The sequence below is a fragment of the Oncorhynchus keta genome, chromosome 35 (genome assembly GCF_023373465.1).
Source record: "Oncorhynchus keta strain PuntledgeMale-10-30-2019 chromosome 35, Oket_V2, whole genome shotgun sequence".
NCBI lineage: Eukaryota > Metazoa > Chordata > Actinopteri > Salmoniformes > Salmonidae > Oncorhynchus > Oncorhynchus keta.
In genome coordinates this window covers 67,631,511-67,650,101 of record NC_068455.1, presented here as the reverse complement: position 1 = coordinate 67,650,101, position 18,591 = coordinate 67,631,511, and the positions used below count along the sequence as shown (strand labels likewise).

Below are 18,591 nucleotides of genomic sequence, written 5' to 3'. Positions count from 1 at the left end.
GAATTTCAAGGAATCTCCTGAATTGAAATGGAAATGACCCAAACCCTTCCCAGTACATCAAAGCACAACTGTCACAAAATCTTTGAATAATCATATTCTCTCCACTGTCAGAATGAACAAATATGTATTTACATAAATGATTTATGACAGTGAATACGTAATACAAACATTTTTTGAAGACACAAATTATTGTCCAATAGAAATGGCTATTCGCCAGTGGTGGATAAAGTACGCAATTGTCATACTTGAGTAAAAGTAAAGATACCTTAGTAGAAAATAACTCCAGTAAAAGTGAAAGTCATCCAGTAAAATACTACTTGAGTAAAAGTCTAAAAGTATTTGGTTTTAAATGTACTTAAGTATCAAAAGGAAATGTAATTGCCAAAATATACTTAAGTATCAAAAGTAAAAGTATAAATCACTTCACATTCCTTAAATTAAGCAAACCAGACAGCACAATATTCTTGTTTTATTCTGAAATAATTTACAAACTAAGGATTTGTGTTTAGAAAATCTGCCAGATCAGAGGTAAAAGGGATGACCAGGGATATTCTCGTGTGTGAATTTGACAATTTTCTTGTCTTACTAAGTATTCGAAATGTAACGAGTACTTCTGGGTTTCAGGGAAAATGTATGGAGTAAAAAGTACATGATTTTATTTAGGAATTTAATGGAGAAAAAGTAAAAGTAGTCAAACATATAAATAGTAAAGTACAGATACCCAAAAAACTACAGAAGTAGTAATTTAAAGTATTTTTTATTTAAGAACTTTCCACCACTGCTAGTCAGTCATCAAAAACAATGACATTCACTTTATTCAATTTGGCATTTAGGCTAACGTTTAGGCTAACGTTTAGGCTAACGTTTAGGCTAACGTCAGTTATATTTATTTGCATATGCATTTGAAACAATGGCTACTTCAAAATGATTCCGTTAGACACAGTGAGAATTCAAATGGTAAAAATATGAAAACTTACAAGTGTATTGTACTGTATAATTGTTGTATTGTATGCAATACAATATGTTAACTTGACAGTACGAAACAACTTGGAAAGTTGACAGTGACGAATATGAAAATGTTATTCTCTTACAACAGACTTAACATACTGTAATGAACTGTAATGAACAGTAATGACATTTAATCTCATGGGTGACCAATAAGAGCTAGCTGAAAGACACACCCCTAATAAGTCACGCCTCCTGAACAGAACCTAAGGGTTATATTAAAAAAGACCCAGCTGCTAGGTCAACCCAGCGTGAGAGTAAAAATACCCAACTGATGGCTAAATGAACCCATGTTTGGGTAATCCCAACAACCCAACTTGTTGGTCAAAATAACCCTAGGTGTTCTGTCCACTATTTAACCAGCGCTGAGTTACCAAATAACCCAAATAGGGTTGTTTTTAGCACATTGTTTTTTGGAGCCTAGTGAATATAACCCAGGACTCCCAGACTTCTGTCTACTGCTGCACCCCAGATTGTCCAGCACCCCCAGACCTTATCTCTGTCTGTGTCTGTGTCTGTGTGTGTGTCTGTGTGTGACCCTAGCTAACCACCTCTATTTCACCTCTACTTCACGCCACACCCCAGTTTGTCCAGAACCCTCAGGCCTTTCTCCAGGTAGTCAGCCCGGCTCAGCCAGAAGGACTCCTTGTCCTTCATGATGTTGGCCAGCACCGCTCCACCCATAAACACCATATGTTTACGGCTTGGGGGGTCCTCAATGCGGATCTTAAACTTCTGCAGAGAGGAAGGGAGGGGGGACAGGTAGGGGAGAGTGTAGAAAAATACACAGTAAACTAAGATAAAGGAACATATAACACCATCTCTATCATTACACAGGTTTACGTATTGTACTGTGGGTGTGTACTGTGTGTGTAATGTGTGTTTGTATGTGTGTGCGTGTCCATACATGTGCATGTGCATGCATGTGTGCGTTTCCTTGCATGTGTGTGCATGTGCATGCATTTCCTTGCATGTGTGTGTGTGCTTACAGAAAGTTTCTCAGTGTCCCCCTGCAGCACCTTCTCCAGGTACAGCTGTTTGATCTCCCTCTCCAGTCTGGAGGGAAGGCCGGGGTACATAGTGGTGCCTCCTGACAGAACAATGTGCTTGTACAAGTCAGACCTTAAGGAGAGAGAAACAATATGGTAGAATACAAAAAGTATGTATGTACAGTTGAAGTCGGAAGTTTACATACTCCTTAGCCAAATACATTTAAACTTCCGTTTTTCCCAATTCCTGACATTTAATCCCAGTAAAAATATTCTGTTTTAGGTCAGTTAGGATCACCACTTATTTTAAGAATGTGAAATGTCAGAATAATAGTAGAGAGAATAATTATTTCAGCTTTTATTTTTTTCATCACATTCCCAGTGGGTCAAAAGTTTACATACACTCAATTCGTATTTGGTAGCATTGCCTTTAAATTGTTTAACTTTGGTCAAACATTTCGAATAGCCTTCCACAAGCTTCCCACAATAAGTTGGGTGAATTTTGGCTCATTCCTCTTGACATAGCTGGTGTAACTGAGTCAGGTTTGTCGGCCTCCTTGCTCGCACATGCTTTTTCAATTCTGCTCACATATTTTCTATAGGATTGAGGTCAGGGCTTTGTGATGGCCACTCCAATTCCTTGACTTTGTTGTCCTTAAGCCATTTTGCCACAACTTTGGAAGTATGCTTGGGGTCATTGTCCATTTGGAAGACCCATTTGCGACCAAGCTTTAACTTCATGACTGATGTCTTGAGATGTTGCTTCAATATATCCACATACTTTTCTTTCCTCATGATGCAATCTATTTTGTGAAGTGCACCAGTCCCTCCTGCAGCAAAACACCCCCACAACATGATTCTGCCACCCCCGTTCTTCCCGGTTGGGATGGTGTTTTTCGGCTTGCAAGCCTCCCCCTTTTCCCTCCAAACATAACGATGGTCATTACGGCCAAACTGTTATATTTTTGTTTCATCAGATCAGAGGATATTTCTCCAAAAAGTACGATCTTTGTCCCCATGTGCAGTTGCAAACCGCAGTCTGTCTTTTTTATGTATGTTTTGGAGCAGTGGCTTCTTCCTTGCTGAGCGACCTATCAGGTTATGTTGATATAGGACTCGTTTTACTGTGGATATCGATACTTTTGTAAGTTTCCTCCAGCATCTTCACAAGGTCCTTTGCTGTTGTTCTGGGATTGATTTGCACTTTTTGCACCAAAGTACGTTCATCTCTAGGAGACCGACCATGTCTCCTTCCTGAGCGGTATGACAGCTGCGTGGTCCCATGGTGTTTATACTTGTGTACTATTGTTTGTACAGATGAATGTGCTACCTTCAGGCATTTGGAAATTGCTCCCAAGGATGACCCAAACTTCTGGAGGTCTACAATTTATTTTCTGAGGTCTTGACTGATTTCTTTTGATTTTCCCATGATGCCAAGCAAAGAGTTTAAAGGTAGACCTTGACATACATCCACAGGTACACCTCCAATTGACTCAAATGATGTCAATTAGCCTATCAGAAGCTTCTAAAGCCATGACATTATTTTCTGGAATTTTCCAAGATGTCTAAAGGCACAGACAACTTAGTGTATGTAAACTTCTGACCCACTGGAATTGTGATACAGTGAATTATAAGTGAAATAATCTGTCTGTAAACAATTGTTGGAAAAATTACTTGTGTCATGCACAAAGTAGATGTCCTAAACGACTTGTCAAAACTATAGTTTGTTAACAAGACTTTTGTGGAGTGGTTGAAAAACGAGTTTTAATGACTCCAACCTAAGTGTATGTAAACTTCCAACTTCAACTGTATGTTTGCATACAGTTTTAATTGTAATTTAATAAGTCAACTATAGGTTTATAATACCATTGCTTCATATATTTAGTACAGCTACCAAACAAAATAGCTTGGGCTCTATTGGTAATATCCACATATATAGAACAACTATGTAACACTTGCACAGATCTCTAACTCTAGCACAGGCCACAATGTAATGTACTGTAGGACCTGACTCTATAGGCTGGCCTCCTCCACTTGTATGGCATTAAAAACAAACAATAGAGAAGTTGGCTACAGCACCACACAGTACAGGATGAGGCTACAGTATCAGTTAAACCATGTGGAGACCAACAGCAGGAGGGTGTATATCTGACCTGAGATCTATGTCAGCAGCCTGGATGGTGTTGAACAGCAGCTCAGCCACGCCTGCACCCTCTACGTTGATGAGGTGGGGCTGGAAGAGGGCCTCCGGTGCTCCGAACCGCTCCCCTCCCACCATCACCTGACAACCGTCAGGCAGCTGTAGCATAGAGCGAGTTAAATAAATAAATTATGTGGTTCTCGGTAGCTCAGTTGGTAGAGCATGATGCTTGCAACGTCAGTATATTGGGTTCAATTCCCGGGACCACTAATACATTGAAAATGTGCATGACTGTTTGGATAAAGTGTCTGCTTAATGATCTATTATTATATTACTTACAAATTCACACCTCTATTCTCTGATGGGTTTCGTTTTATGTCATGATTGATATACAGTGCAGAAGCTATAGGTAGGAGATTCATATAGGTTAGCCTGGGAGTTTTGCAACATTGCTACATTGCTATAAACAGACTGCCACCCAGGCTAAGAGACCATTCATAAATAATAATGAACATTCTCTCTGATTGACATGAGAGAAGAGGCGTTTTCTACAGTACCATGTATGACTCCACCAGCACGGTGGTCTCTGTAGCCAGTCTCTGCTCCTGCTCGATGTTGTATCCCACGTAGCACAGCTTCTCCTTCAGCATGCGGACCGTCTCAAAGTCAGCCGAGTGGTTAAAGGCATAGCCACGCATCAACAGCAACTGAGAGGGATCATAGGTGAAGAAACAGCTTCTCTCGGGCCATAAATAACTAAAAACTAATTCAAACTGTCAATTTTTAAGAAGTTTACATTGATTATGATTGACACAAGGGATATAAAGGCATAGTTTGGTTCATAATGTGACGAGGTGGTAATATATGTAGAAACACACCTTGATGAGGTAGCGCGTGATGTCACGTCCAGCGATGTCCAGCCTGCGTGTGAGGTGGGGTAGAGAGTAGCCCTCGTACACAGGACATATATGGGTCACCCCGTCCCCCGAATCCACAACTACGCCTGTCAACAAACCTAGAGACAGGACAAGGCAGGACACACAGGGTCACATAACAGACCGTATGAAAGTGAATGTGGGTTTGAATCAGCTCCTTACAAGAGTCTGTTAGCCCGCTGAGGTAAGTCTGGGCATTTATACTACAGTATATCATTATATATTACAGGGAGAACCATGTCTGTGGGTCTAGTGTCCCCTTACCCTGGGCATAGAGAGTGAGCACGGCCTGGATTGCGACGTAGATGCCGTGGAACTGGTAGGTCTCAAACATGACCTCAGCGATCTTCTCACGGTTCTTAGTGGGGTTCATGGGCGGTTCCGTCAGAAGCACCTTGAATCAAATGAAACTTCATTGATCCGTAACATTACAACACATACAGAAGGCAGGTGGACTGTAAAAAGTGTTTTCTAAACAAACCATTTTCCTAATAGTCCACTAAAACACTGGAAGTTTAACAGACTAAATGGATTTCATACCCATGTCTCTCCTTCAGAAATGTGATTTTATCTCAATCCCAGTAACCTGCCTAAAAAGTTTATTAAAGGAAAAAGGACAAATAAAAGAATGGTGACCTTGCAGTCTGGGGGGCTGATGTCCAGGCGCTCAGGGCCGAAGGTGTAGTCCCACAGGTGAAGCATGTCTTCCCAGGAGCGCACCATGCCGTTGTCCATGGGGTAGGACACCTCCAGCATGGAGCGACACTCACTGGCCTCGTCACCCACCATCAGGTCCTATAGGTTAGGGGTTAGAGGTTGGAGGTCAGGCCCAGGGTTGGGGGGTCAAAAAGGGAGATGGTTTGGATGCATTTGATCATACAGAAATATGCATACAGAGTACAGACATGGCAATTTTAAGATATTAGGCTAGCTCTCAAACATGATTGTCAGAGAGGGGATTGACAGTATTTGGAGATGGCTAATATTCAACTGATGCTTTCACAATCATACACAGCACAGCAAAGAGCAGAGGACTCTTCTGTGGCTCTGTCAGTGTTTAGGCTAGAGATCAACTGTCAGTGCTCCGTTGACCTCACCTTAATCTCGATGTTTCCAACTTTGGTGTTTGACCGGATGATGGGCCGACCCACCAAGGCAGGGAAGATATGCTCTGGGAAGTTGGAGCCAGCGAAGCCACACTTGACAAACTGCATGGGAACCAATATGAAAGAAACATGATGCTAAGGCATACTTTCAACAGTCTTTCAATAGTATTTCAATACACTTTCTGTAGTCCTTAAATACACATTCAACACACTTTCAATATGAGGGGTGAGGGACAGTTCGAGCTACTGAAAAAGTCCTTGCTTTTGTGCATTGAGCGGAAACCAAAATTGAACCACAGATAATGTCACTTCTCTTGTGATGAACTTCTGCAAAATATTTTCAGTTCAACATTAATAGTGGATGTGTCAAACTGTATCAAGTCAGCAACAACACTGTAAAAACGCACCTTGAAATAGTCAATTATACATTTTATTGGGACATTTCTGTCTGTTTACCTGTGTGCTTACAACACCATTTATTGAAATGCCCTAACTTGTCTATGTAGCCAAGACACATTCCATAGCCTGAAGGTGTAGAATACATTCCAAGCACCAGCCACAAGTGGAGGTGGGGTAAGCTAGCCTGCAGTCATCAGTTAACATGATTCTAGTGTGCTTTTGCGGGACAGGAAGTTTAAAGGGGCTTCCAATAGCCATTGATATGGTGCGAGTGAACTCAAGAAGCATGGGGAATGGAGAATTGTTTCAATTCTTTGCTTGTGTTCCTTCTTCCCATTCAATAACAGCTCGCTCCACGACATCAACACCATGTATGGCAGTGTGTGTAGATAAGAGAAGGAGTCTGTGACAAGTCCAGACAGACGCGCACCCATATTAGACCCACACCCTTACCTAGCGCGCAAAGAGAGCAGCTTGCTTCATAGGCTTCTACGACACCATACCGTTTACTGTGACAGACACTGTTATCTCCTTTATGAATAAAATGTTGCAGCTTTGTAGCAGGGTGCTTAGAAAACAACTTAATTTGTGCTGTTGTTATCAACACACATACACGTGATTAAGATATTGTCTATGACTTATTGGAAATTGTTAAATTCCAATACATATTACTACTCTCATAATTTATTCGCAAATCCTAAATAAACATTCAGTATTATCATTTTTTTAAACTCCATGGGGTAGTGATAAAAAACTTTTTTTTTAAATAACGTTAAATCGACACTCACTCACCCCTGTGCCATTGTCACAGACGACAACCTTTCTGCCCTCACTGTCCATGGTCCACTGATGCTGCTGGAGAGGAGAGGATCTCAATCTGTTCCCTCCAGCCGGGGCTCTCAGGTGGGCTAATCCAATTAAGCAACACGTTTTGATTGCTTTGAAAACATTCTGAAAATATTCATGCAAAATGCATATAGGAGCTACAGCAGCTGTAATCTTCTTCCTTCCGTAATTTGAAATGTGGGCGGGGTCAAAAAAACAGGGAGAGGGGGGCGACGCCGACCTTGCGTACAGGAAGGCTAGTGTTGTCAAAATAACTCTTATTAGTTCAATTATATACTGTCTGATTCACACTTCACTTTCTTTCTTCAATAAAAAAATGTCTGAGAATTATGTAGTTTGTCGTAATCCTTTAGAAATCAGCACATGTTTAGTATTTAGTATTTTATTAGGATCCCAATTAGCAGCAGCAGCTACACTTCCTGGAGTCCAACCAGAGTTATAACAATACATCATAATAAAACAATACATCATACAAGACACTGTGCTTTATACAAATGTATATTGCTCCAATATTACACATTTACAATTTAAAATGTACAATATCACAATGTGTGTCTGATTGTAGAGTATATCTGTGTGTGTGTGTGTGTGTGTGTGTGTGTGTGTGTGTGTGTGTGTGTGTGTGTGTGTGTGTGTGTGTGTGTGTGTGTGTGTGTGTGTGTGTGTGTGTGTGTGTGTGTGTGTGTGTGTGTGTGTCTTCACAGTCCATGCTGTTCCATGAGGTGTATTTTTTTTTATATCTGTTTTTAAGTAACATTTTACTGGTCACTTGAGTTACTTGATGTGGAAGAGAGTTCCATGTAGTCATGGCTCTATATAGTACTGTGCGTCTCCTAGCCTGTGTTCTGGACTTGGGGGCTGTGAAGAAGTCTTGTGGCGTATGAGCTGTGTGCTAGTCGTTTGGACAGACAGCTCAGTGCTGACAACACATCAATACCTCTCACAAAGACATGTAGTGATGCAGTCAACCTCTCCTCTACAGTACTTTGAGTCAGGAGGGATTGACATGCATGTTGTTGATATTAGCCCTCTGTGTACATTGAAGGGCCAGCTGGGCTGCTCTGTTCTGGGCCAACTATAATTTCTCTATGTCCTTCTTTGCAGTACTTGATCAAATAACTGGGCTGTAGTCCAGGTGTGATAAAACTAGGACTTGATTGGTTGATTGTGATGTCAAGAAAGCAGAGTTGTGCTTGGTCAGGGACAGACCTCTCCCCATCTTGGCAACCGTTGCATCAATATGTTTTCACCATGTCAGTCTACAATCTAGGGTTACACCAAGCAGTTTAGTCTCCTCATTTGCCACATTATTCATTCTAAGATTTAGATAAGGTTTAGAGTTCAGCAAATGATTTGTCAGAAAACACAATGCATATGAGCCCCCCTCCCGAACAAACAAACAATATGGTTCCATCCTGGAAACGCTTGTGGACTCGTTGTTCACAGACTTCAGCAGGTTTGGATAAAAATACTTTCATTTATTCCAAATGCATACATCAGACACATTTTTACAAAATACTTATTTTTCTATGAATGAATCCCATGACGATGTATTGTATGGTGATATTTATATGGGTAGGCCTATATGGGGTGGCAGGTAGCCTAGTGGTTAGACCAGGGGTGGGCAACTCCAGTCCTCGAGGGCTTGATTGGTGTCACACTTTTTCTCCATGCCTATTAAACACAGCTGATGAATCAAATTGCGTTCTAAACTGAAGATCATGATTAAGTGATTATTGGAGTTAGTTGTGTTAGCTGGGGCTGGTGCAAAACTGTGACACCAATCATGTCCTCGGGGACTGGAATTTCCCACTCCTGGGTTAGAGCGTTGGACTAGTAACCGAGTGGTTGCTGGATCGAATCCCCGAGCTGACAAGGTAAAAATCTGTTGTTCTGCCCCTGAACAAGGCAGTTAACCTACTGTTCCCCGGTAGGCCGTCATTGTAAATAAGAATTTGTTCTTAGCTGATTTTCCTGGTTAAATTAAAAATATATAAAGATGAAACGGTCATGTTAAACAGGTCATTCAGTCCTCAAACGTTTATAGGCACATCAATGAGTTAAGACCAAGTTGTGCTTCACTTTATCAATCTTGCTTTCATTTCATTTTTATCCCACTTATTTAGTTTTGCTCTGACAGGCAATTCCTGCAAGGACATCTCTAGTGAAATCTGCACAGAGGATTCCACACTGAATGATGCCTCCAACCACAGTCTAAAAGGATATAACAGGTTTGAACTGGATAATGTTAGAATGAGGATGTTTTGGATACACATCAACATTGTTATACAGTAGTCACATGATCATAATACAGGAAAACATTTCAACCACCATGTATAGTGATGTGTAATGTCTATATCCATGCATTACAAGATTGTCTAGAGAACATTTTTTTAGGCTGTGTTAGCTTTAGGGACAGTTATGGTCTGCAACGGTGCCTAATGTTAGCCAGACTAGAAGATTGAGGCTGTGATGCCAATATACTTCCTTCTTAAGGCAGTGACGTGTATGAAGAGAAATGCAGATCTGTCCAATCCAATCAAGCAGTTTTGCGTCCACCAACGACTGATCATGTAGGAAACCAACAGCCTACAGAAGGCAGTGGTTATTGTAAGGGGCTAATTAAGAAATGGGATTAAAGCTAGCGCTCAATGATCGACTACTCAAAAATAGACCCACGATGAGTTGAAACCATTAAGTATCAAAACATATAATATTATAATTCAAGCTCAGTAATTACTCTACGACTTTGTATGTTTATATTCTTTCTATAAATAACGTGCCTGAGAATTGCTGTCCTAGAATATGTTATCGCTGCTGACTGACTGACTTCTTTCTACCCACGTTGTAGTCCAAATCTACAGAACAGAGAATTGTAGTGGGTTTTTATAGCAGTCATTTGCACAGTCATATGGTACTTAGTAACAGTTTACCTTACAGTCATGTGCGATGGTGCATTTTAAGTGCATGTGTTTGTAGATGGTCTAATCACCAAACCCCCACCCCTCCCCATTCGTCCACTAGCAACCACATCAAGTGTCCATATCAAGTCTCTCATAGAGAACTTCCTGTCCAAGTGTCCAATCTCAAGCTACAGACATAGTAGTTCTACAGTGTCTATTGTCTCTATATATCTGTGGGGTCGGTCCTTCCTGGCTGAGAACTGATGACAGCCTCTCTCTTCAGGATTTAATTAACCAATGAGAGCCTCTCGCCTGCTGTGGTCAGTGACCCGACCCTCAGGATTCGAACTCGCTGTCGCTGCTAACGGAGTGGTCTGGGGTGGAGGTGCCAGTACCCCGGGGGTCGGTGCTCGTGCTGCAGTCGCTGGCCTCTGGGCTGCCCGGGTGACGCGGAGAGGCGGCCAGCAGGCGGGGGTGGTGGGCGTGATGCTCCTGGGCAGAACCCTCAGGGGAGCTTCCGGAAGGCAGGTGGGTGGGGTCCTGCTGCAGTCTGAGAGAAGAGAGAAGAAAGAGAGAGGAGTATGTTTTAGTTTTTAGAGATACATGGTTGGTTTAAGTGGTACCTAACTGGTACTCTCTCTCAACGAGAGCATTCAGCCTGGTCTCATAGGCTAGACGTAACATAGTAATTGTAAATACGGGACACGAAAATGAACATGTTATGTTACATTTGGTATGGTTACATAAGATAGAAGGCTATTTAAGGCAACAAAAAAAGTATGGTGGTTGGTCGGGCGTATAACGCAAACGTCTAGCAACCCAAAACCTGCGTGATTGAATATCATGACGGATAACTTTAGCATTTTAGCTAATTAGCAACTATTCAACTACTTACTACTTTTTAGCGACTACTTTTTAGCTACTCGCCATGTAACTAACCCTTCCCCTAACCCTAACCTTAACCCTTTAACCTAACTCCTAACCCTTAACCACCTGGTTAACAGTAGCCACAACAAATTGGAATTTGTAACATATCACATGTTTGGCAAACATATCCTAAGAATTGTAATTCGTAACATATCATACAAAATGTATGATAGACATCCACAAATTAATACATAGCATACGAAACATAAGGTATGATACTAATTGGAGTGTCCTGGATATCTGTTTACTATGCTACGTGTACCCCAGAGTCCAGGGTGCAGCATTGGTTATGCATTTGATGTAAAACAAACATTAAGATGTCCACAGTCCTATATTATTATTTTTAAATGACTTATATATATATTTTTTTTCTTCATTTAATTTAATTTCTAAAATATTCAACAAGACACTAGAAGTCAAAAGGTTTCGGCTGAGTAGAGTTCCTGTCTGTCTTAACGTACATGTTCTTTGCCGATGCAGCCCTGTCTCTCTGGCGTCGGTTCTTGAACCAGTTGCCGACCTGTGTGGGCGTGAGTCCCGTGGCCTGGGCCAGGTGCCGTTTCCTGGACGGGTTTGGGTACGGGTCCTGGAGGTACCACTCTCTGAGTAGGCTGCGAGTTCTCTCCTGTGATACATAAAGGACACAATAATGGTCAGTTTCCTGCTTCATGTAACCAACAGTGTTGGTTCTATCTATCACAATGAGATTTGACACACACTACCTGTCCAAAGTTTTAGAACACCTACTCATTCAACAGTTTTTCTTTATTTTCACTATTTTCTACTTTTTAGAATAATAGTGAAGACATCAAAACTATGAAATAACACATATGGAATCATGTAGTAACCAAAATGTGTTTTAAATTTGAGATTCTTCAAAGTATCCACCCTTTGCCTTGATGACAGCTTTGCACACTCTTGGCATTTTCTCAACCAGCTTCATGAGGTCGTCACCTGGAATGCAGGTGTGCGTTCTTAAAAGTGAATTTGTGGAATCTCTTTCCTTAATGCGTTTGAGCCAATCAGTTGTGTTGTGACAAGGTGTGTGTGTGTGTGGGGGGGATACAGAAGATAGCCCTATTTGGTAAAACACCAAGTCCATATTATGACATGAACATCTCAAATAAGCAAAGAAAAATTACAGTCCATCATTACTTTAAGACATGAAGGTCAGTCAATACGGAAAATTTCAAGAACTTTGGAAGTTTCTTCAAGAGCAGTCGTAAAAACCATCAAGCGCTATGACGAAGCTGGCTCTCATGAGGATCGCCACAGGAATGGAAGACCCAGAGTTACCTCCGCTGCAGAGGATAAGTTCATTAGAGTTACCAGCCTAAGAAATTGCAGCCCAAATAAATGCTTCACAGAGTTAAAGTAAAGGACACATCTCAACATCAACTGTTCAGAGGAGACTGTGTGAATCAGGCCTTCATGGTCGAATTGCTGCAAGGAAACCACTACTAAAGGACACTAATAAGAAGAAGAGACTTGCTTGGGCCAAGAAACATGAGCAATGGACATTAGACCAGTGGAAGTTTGTCCTTTGGTCTGGAGGCCAAATTGGACATTTTTGCTTCCAACCACCGTATCTTTGTGAGACGCGATGTGGGTGAACAGATGATTTCCACATGAGTATTTCCCACCTTAAAGCATGGAGGAGGAGGTGTTATGGTGTGGGGGGGGGGGCTTTGCTGGTGACACTGTCTGTCATTTATTTAGAATTCAAGGCACACTTAACCAGCATGGGTACCACAGCATTCTGCAGTGATGTGCCACCCCATCTGGTTTGGGCTTAGTGGGACTATCATTTGTTTTTCAACAGGACAATGACCCAACACACCTCCAGGCTATGTAAGGGCTATTTTACCAAGAAGGAGAGTGATGGAGTGCTGCATCAGTTGACCTGGCCTCCACAATCCCCCGACCTTAACCAAATTGAGGTGGTTATGTGGGAACGCCTTCAAGACTGTTGGAAAAGCATTCCAGGTGAAGCTGGTTGAGAGAATGCCAAGGGTGTGCAAAGCTGTCATCAAGGAAAAGGGTCGCTATTTGAAGAATCTCAAATATAATATGTATTTTGATTTGTTTAACACTTTTATGGTTACTACATGATTCCATATGTATTACTACATAGTTTTGATGTCTTCACTATTATTCTACAATGTAGAAAATAGTACAAATAAAGAAAAATCCTTGAAAGAGTAGGTGTTCTAAAACTTTTGACCGGTAGTGTATACAGTATGTTGGTGTAGTGTCTTTACTAGGCTACTCCATTGATATCAGTTAGAGAAGATATCCTAGTCCTAAGACATTACAACCAAATAATCGTATAATTGGATGAAATAATTGGATTTAAGGGATAATAATTATAATCCACATTATCAACATGAATATGTTGCACTGTATATTGGCTCAGGATGAAAAGCTTAGTACTGATGTAACCTGGGGAGTGGGGATATCCCCTAAGCCCCCCTGACCTATATACTGTCTATAGCAACAGTGAGCGCTCAGCCTCTGCCCTTTCACCTAATGCTCAGGCACAGACGTTATCCCTTCAATCTTGTAGACAACAACTTGGGCCAGAGACTGACACACGGGGCTTATATTGTTTAACGTCCATGGACCGTCTGTGGAAATGTGACCTGCTCAAAGTGTGTATCTGTCCAGGGTTAAGTCTCGGGCTACTCAGTCAGTCATGGATCTTTACGCTGTATGTTCTGAATTGCCTATTCCCTGCCCTGAAGCAAGTGCTTTCATATGCATTTCATTGGGTTTAGTTGGTTGAAGTGCTGTCTGCTCCCCTATCATTACCAGGGATGTTCCCTATTGTCGCTGACCAAAAGTAGTGCACTATAGAAAGAATAGGGTGCCATTTTGGAACACAGCCTAGGTGATTGCTCACTGCTGTGAGGGATGGAAACCCCAGAGTAAAATAGTGCCACAGGTGGTCTCTGACACACACGGCTTAAGCAGACTGACTCTCTCCATGGCTTTGTCCCAAATGGAACCCCGTTGACCAGGGTCCATAGAGTTTGGGTAAGAAGCAGTGCACTCTATAGGGAATATGGTGCCATTTGAGACACAGGCCATGAACTACAGCCCTAGCATACGGCAGCACAGTCCCTGTTTAACAGGCTTGTCTGGTGCTCTTTAACCCCTGGATTACTACCTGCAAGTTGAAGTAGCCTGACATCCAGACCTGTTTTGTGCTAAAATTCCACTCCTTTTACTCTGTGTCATATGAGGAGTGGATTGTTAGCACAAACAAACTGGTACCCAGGCTGAGGTTGAAAAGCAGAGGCATGACTTCCCGCCCATGTCCTTTACATGTTGAGATTTAGAACAAAATAAAGTTTGAGAATACTTTTAAATTAAATATATATTCTTTGTGTAGCCTATTCAGGTTCACTTTCATCACATTCGTTTTGTGATTCCACACATAGATGCTGATGCATATTGATCAGTGGCAAAGCCAGAGATGGTTGAGCAATGAGATTGTATAGACAGTCATCTATTGCTTCCCTGCACTGTAAAAAGTCATTACTTCTGATAACTCCATTTTTGTGTGGAAACCCGTTGCCTAGAACCATTGAAGTAACCCAACTCAAAGTATTGCAGTGTTCAAAACTTAATTAATAAAGTGACATCACCACCCATATGGTTATTTAAAAAAAAGTTGTAAATACTTTTGTTTTATGAACTTTTTGACACTAACTTGCATTATATATTCTGAACTATAACGATTGTAGTTACTTGAATGGAATATGTGTTGTACTGAACATAAAAATGTGGGATCCCTTCTACTTAAATGATTAACCTTCCTTACAAATTGTTTTCAAGTGTAATTGGTAAGTAGTTCTGATTAGTAATTTCCAGTGGTTGTGTCTTAATGTTTAATATTGTTTGATGTATTTGATGACTTGTCATTTTAACCTGCCTTAGCAGGCATTGTCGATCACAGTGCTCATTCCTCTAGCAGTAAACGGGAAGAGCTGTAAGCATTACAAGATGCTGCATTAGCCTCTGTCATCAAGAGTGGTGCACATGAACTTGTTGGTGGTGGAAATGGCATCTGTCATTATTGAACGTCAATTTGTCTGACTGTTTTGATATCCGTTCATCATGATCAATTACACCTCAGAACAACAAACTGCTTCATACTATTTTAGAAAGAAATCTACTTTTTTTTTCTTTAAACATTTATACAACATTGTGTAAAAGTCCACAATATTTGAATTACCCACAATCCTGTAAAAACAGAGCCATGTTCAATATTGAGTATGCATAACTTGCAAAAACAAAATCATTCTATATCAGCACAACACACATAAATGAAGTGTTTTTTATGCAAATATCAACTACACCGTTGTTATTTTAAGTAAAGACGTAAAACATAATAAAACAAATTCGTTTCTATTTATAAATAGCCTACGTGATGTATAATCTTTCGTGAACGGACTACCTAAAGATAACAGCTGACCAAATTACGCCCCATTTTAGTTCTAGGTTAACCGAGATTAAGTGATTTACTATTTCTAACCTTGCAGGGTGGCATTGACCCTAGAGTTTGCGTTAAGAGCGATCAGGGCTGGAGAAACTTAGATAACCCTGGTCCATGTCATTTAGACTTAATATGCCAACGTGCCATAATGGGACCTTCTGAATTCATTTCAAATGGTTCATTGTAAGAATGTTTTAAAAAAAAGTTTTACAAATTAGCATTCAGTGAGTCAGCCCAGTATACCCAAGTATTGAAATGCATGGTTACAGATATGAGTTCAATATAAGTAGATACATATATATATTATTCTCTAATATATAGCCAGGTGGTGCGTAAAATGGATCATGGAAAGGTGCGTCACTATAGTTATGGAAGGTAAAGTGCCTAACTACTATTGGTGCGAAAGAATATTACTTACAGCTTGGTGTCTCACCTTAAAGCAGTGCGTCTTCTGCTCGCCGTCCCAAATGGTGCGAGGCAGGGGGAACTTCTTGCGGATGCGGTACTTCTCCACGGGTCCCAGGGCACGACCTCGGAGCCGCTCCGCCTCGCGGTAGTGCGCATCTAGCCACAGATCTTGGAGCTTGGCGTGAGACTCTCGCGTAAAGCGGTGGCTCTGGAGGATCTGGTAAAGCGCCTCGAAGTTTCCTCCGTGGAAGGCAACCAGCGCCCTGGCGCGCATCACTGACTCGTGGCGGTTGAGAGCCTCCCCCGCGGAGCCAGGGACAGCGGCAGGCAGGGACCATAAGAACCGCCCAAGGCGCTCGATGTCGCCGGTCTCCTCGAGGTTCTCGCACACCCGAGCCACTTGCTCCGGGGTGAACATAGGCAGAGGAAACATATTTCGTTGTTCTCAGACTTTGTTAACAAACAAAATGGTCTAAATTTGCTAAATGGACATGGCCAATGGTCATATCATTCCAGCTGCCTGGTACGTGTTCAAATAAAGAGACCGTAGCCCGCGATGAAGCAAAACCCGCTGGAAGTGGCCTTTTACGCACCACGGTCACCGTGCGCCTACAGAGTGATGTGAAAGTTCAGTTGAGTCAAATATAGGCCTAGTTTTTCATTGGAAAAAGACACCAAACAAAATCTGATTGGTAGCGAGTTGCTTATATAAGTTGTGTCTCCTCTTTTCCCGGTATTGGCGAGCTATGCTATATGTGAGAAGATTCGTGGCGGGCTCATGCGCTTCCAGGAGTTCAGGCCGTTCTAGTAGGCTAAAGAATGAACGCCAAGAGTCAACCGGTATTTATAGCTAGATGCAATTAGCATCGTTGTAGTTGTTTTGAGACGGATTATGCGCCTCGGAGGTCATTAGCCACTTAGGGGTGGTGTGTGTGTGTGGGGGGGGGGGGGGCAGCCTGATCAGATTGTTTGGCTTAGTCGAGGGATACACTGACTGTCAGGCTGATTGGTAAGCTAACAACAAGGATATTTAATTGGTCTGATCTGCATAACCTGCAGGCCGGGCGAAATCCATTTCAGGCCAGGGGACAGGGAGGGAGGAAGAGGGGAATAGAAGAGAGCAGGAAAACGTGGGTAAACAAGATTTACCCATTAGGCCGGGTTTAATCACCCACTGGAAAGAATTTAATCACCCAAATATAATGAAGTGATGAATAATCAATAACATTTCTGTGACCAATAGCATACTTTATATTGGAATAGTAAATGTGTCATAACTTTTGTGCTTAAAATCGTTTGAAAAAATAATCCTGACGCGTTTAATTCTTGGTCCGACAAGAGAAAATAAAAACTATTCTTACTAACCCTTGCAGAGAACACACATGATCAAAATCAAATCACATCATTGGTGTGACATCATAGAGGGACAGAGCACGCGTTAAATAGGAAGCTCACTCCGTGAAGGACACAGTACACTTTTTTTTACACGTTTTATTTTGATGTTAAGGTTATAAAACTGTAATAAATAATTCCCTGTGCAAAATTGTGATGTCAAATGTGCATACTATGAACTGGTGCATCAACATATATTTTTAAAAGTTGCTAACATCATTTCAATTGTGTAATTCAGTCATTTGTGTTGTTGTACTATATCCTGTTCGTTTTGTCTTTCTGTTATTAGACTGTTATTTGAGTGAATTCAGAAAAATGTCCATCTTCTGTAACCTCTTCAGACATCTATCCAACATATTTAACCAGAATGTCATACACGTATTACATCCTCAGATGCTTACTCATCACAAAAAAATGGAATTGTCATTGGGGTACCATTGGGACTATAATAAGGGTGTCCTAGTTTATCCAATCTGCTGTCCCAGTCTACCACATGATTTTGGCTCAGAGTGCACAAACAGGTGTGTCATGCCTCCTGTGAACATTTGTTTTTTTTGTGTGTGTGTGTGATTAGGAAACATCTTAACAATTTCAGAAATGTATCAGGTGTTGGGCTAATATGTTGGATAGATGATGAAAGAGTTTACAGAAGACAGAAATGCCAAACGTGTCCCACTTATTCCAAATTCACCCTACAGAAAGTTTGGCGACTGACTATTTTAGGTCTTGGGTAAATTGTGCATATTTCAGACATACCTAACAGTGATACTTGCAAGAGCAGTGTGCGGGTTTCTCTTTTCTTTTAGATAGGCATAAACCAAACGGAATTTATACTGCAGTTGTTTTCAGATGTTTTTTTATTATTAAGTTTTGAATCTGCTTTAAAAAAGTAAGGCAACAAGAATATACGTAATATTATTAGTAGACGCAACTTTCGATGTTTTTGAGAAACAATTGTTTGAATAAATTGTTCACACAAATAAAGTAAGTCCAGGGAATAAATAATAGCCATAAAAATGTTTTCGATTTTTAAAAATTGA

The 18,591-nt window shown here is 41.1% G+C and overlaps 2 protein-coding genes across 3 annotated transcripts; both read right to left on the bottom strand.

Annotated features, from left to right (window-relative positions):
- Positions 1–741: 741 nt before the first annotated feature.
- On the bottom strand, positions 742–7,617 carry LOC118368899 (actin-related protein 2-like). Its single transcript, XM_035753366.2, has 9 exons — positions 7,367–7,617; positions 6,167–6,277; positions 5,706–5,864; positions 5,334–5,463; positions 5,013–5,149; positions 4,692–4,841; positions 4,148–4,293; positions 1,995–2,127; positions 742–1,740 (listed from the first exon to the last, which is right to left on the bottom strand). Exons 1-9 carry the CDS (start codon positions 7,412–7,414, stop codon positions 1,570–1,572), a joined length of 1,185 nt encoding a protein of 394 aa, XP_035609259.1. The 5' UTR covers positions 7,415–7,617; the 3' UTR covers positions 742–1,569.
- Positions 7,618–7,857: 240 nt separating this feature from the next.
- LOC118367984 (homeobox protein SIX6-like) lies at positions 7,858–16,951 on the bottom strand. 2 transcript variants are annotated; one of them, XM_035751690.2, is made up of 3 exons: positions 16,170–16,951; positions 11,712–11,875; positions 7,858–10,873 (listed from the first exon to the last, which is right to left on the bottom strand). In XM_035751690.2, exons 1-3 carry the CDS (start codon positions 16,590–16,592, stop codon positions 10,660–10,662), a joined length of 801 nt encoding a protein of 266 aa, XP_035607583.1. In that variant the 5' UTR covers positions 16,593–16,951; the 3' UTR covers positions 7,858–10,659. The 2 variants fall into 2 exon arrangements, with proteins under 2 accessions (XP_035607583.1, XP_035607584.1); XM_035751691.2 differs by having other exon boundaries at positions 16,185–16,951.
- Between the last annotated feature and the right edge of the window lie 1,640 nt (positions 16,952–18,591).

Bases quoted from the DNA above. Each gene is read 5' to 3' on its own strand.
- LOC118368899 (XM_035753366.2), bottom strand. From the start codon at position 7,414: ATGGACAGTGAGGGCAGAAAGGTTGTCGTCTGTGACAATGGCACAGGG. The intron at 2,128-4,147 runs GTCAGATATACA...TCTCTCCTTAAG, and splicing joins GCTGCTGACATAGATCTCAG to GTCTGACTTGTACAAGCACA. The intron at 1,741-1,994 runs GTAAGCACACAC...TCCTCTCTGCAG, and splicing joins GGGACACTGAGAAACTTTCT to AAGTTTAAGATCCGCATTGA.
- LOC118367984 (XM_035751690.2), bottom strand. From the start codon at position 16,592: ATGTTTCCTCTGCCTATGTTCACCCCGGAGCAAGTGGCTCGGGTGTGC. The intron at 11,876-16,169 runs GTAAGTAATATT...TATGTATCACAG, and splicing joins TTAAGGTGAGACACCAAGCT to GAGAGAACTCGCAGCCTACT. The intron at 10,874-11,711 runs GTACGTTAAGAC...CTCTTCTCTCAG, and splicing joins GCTGCATCGGCAAAGAACAT to ACTGCAGCAGGACCCCACCC.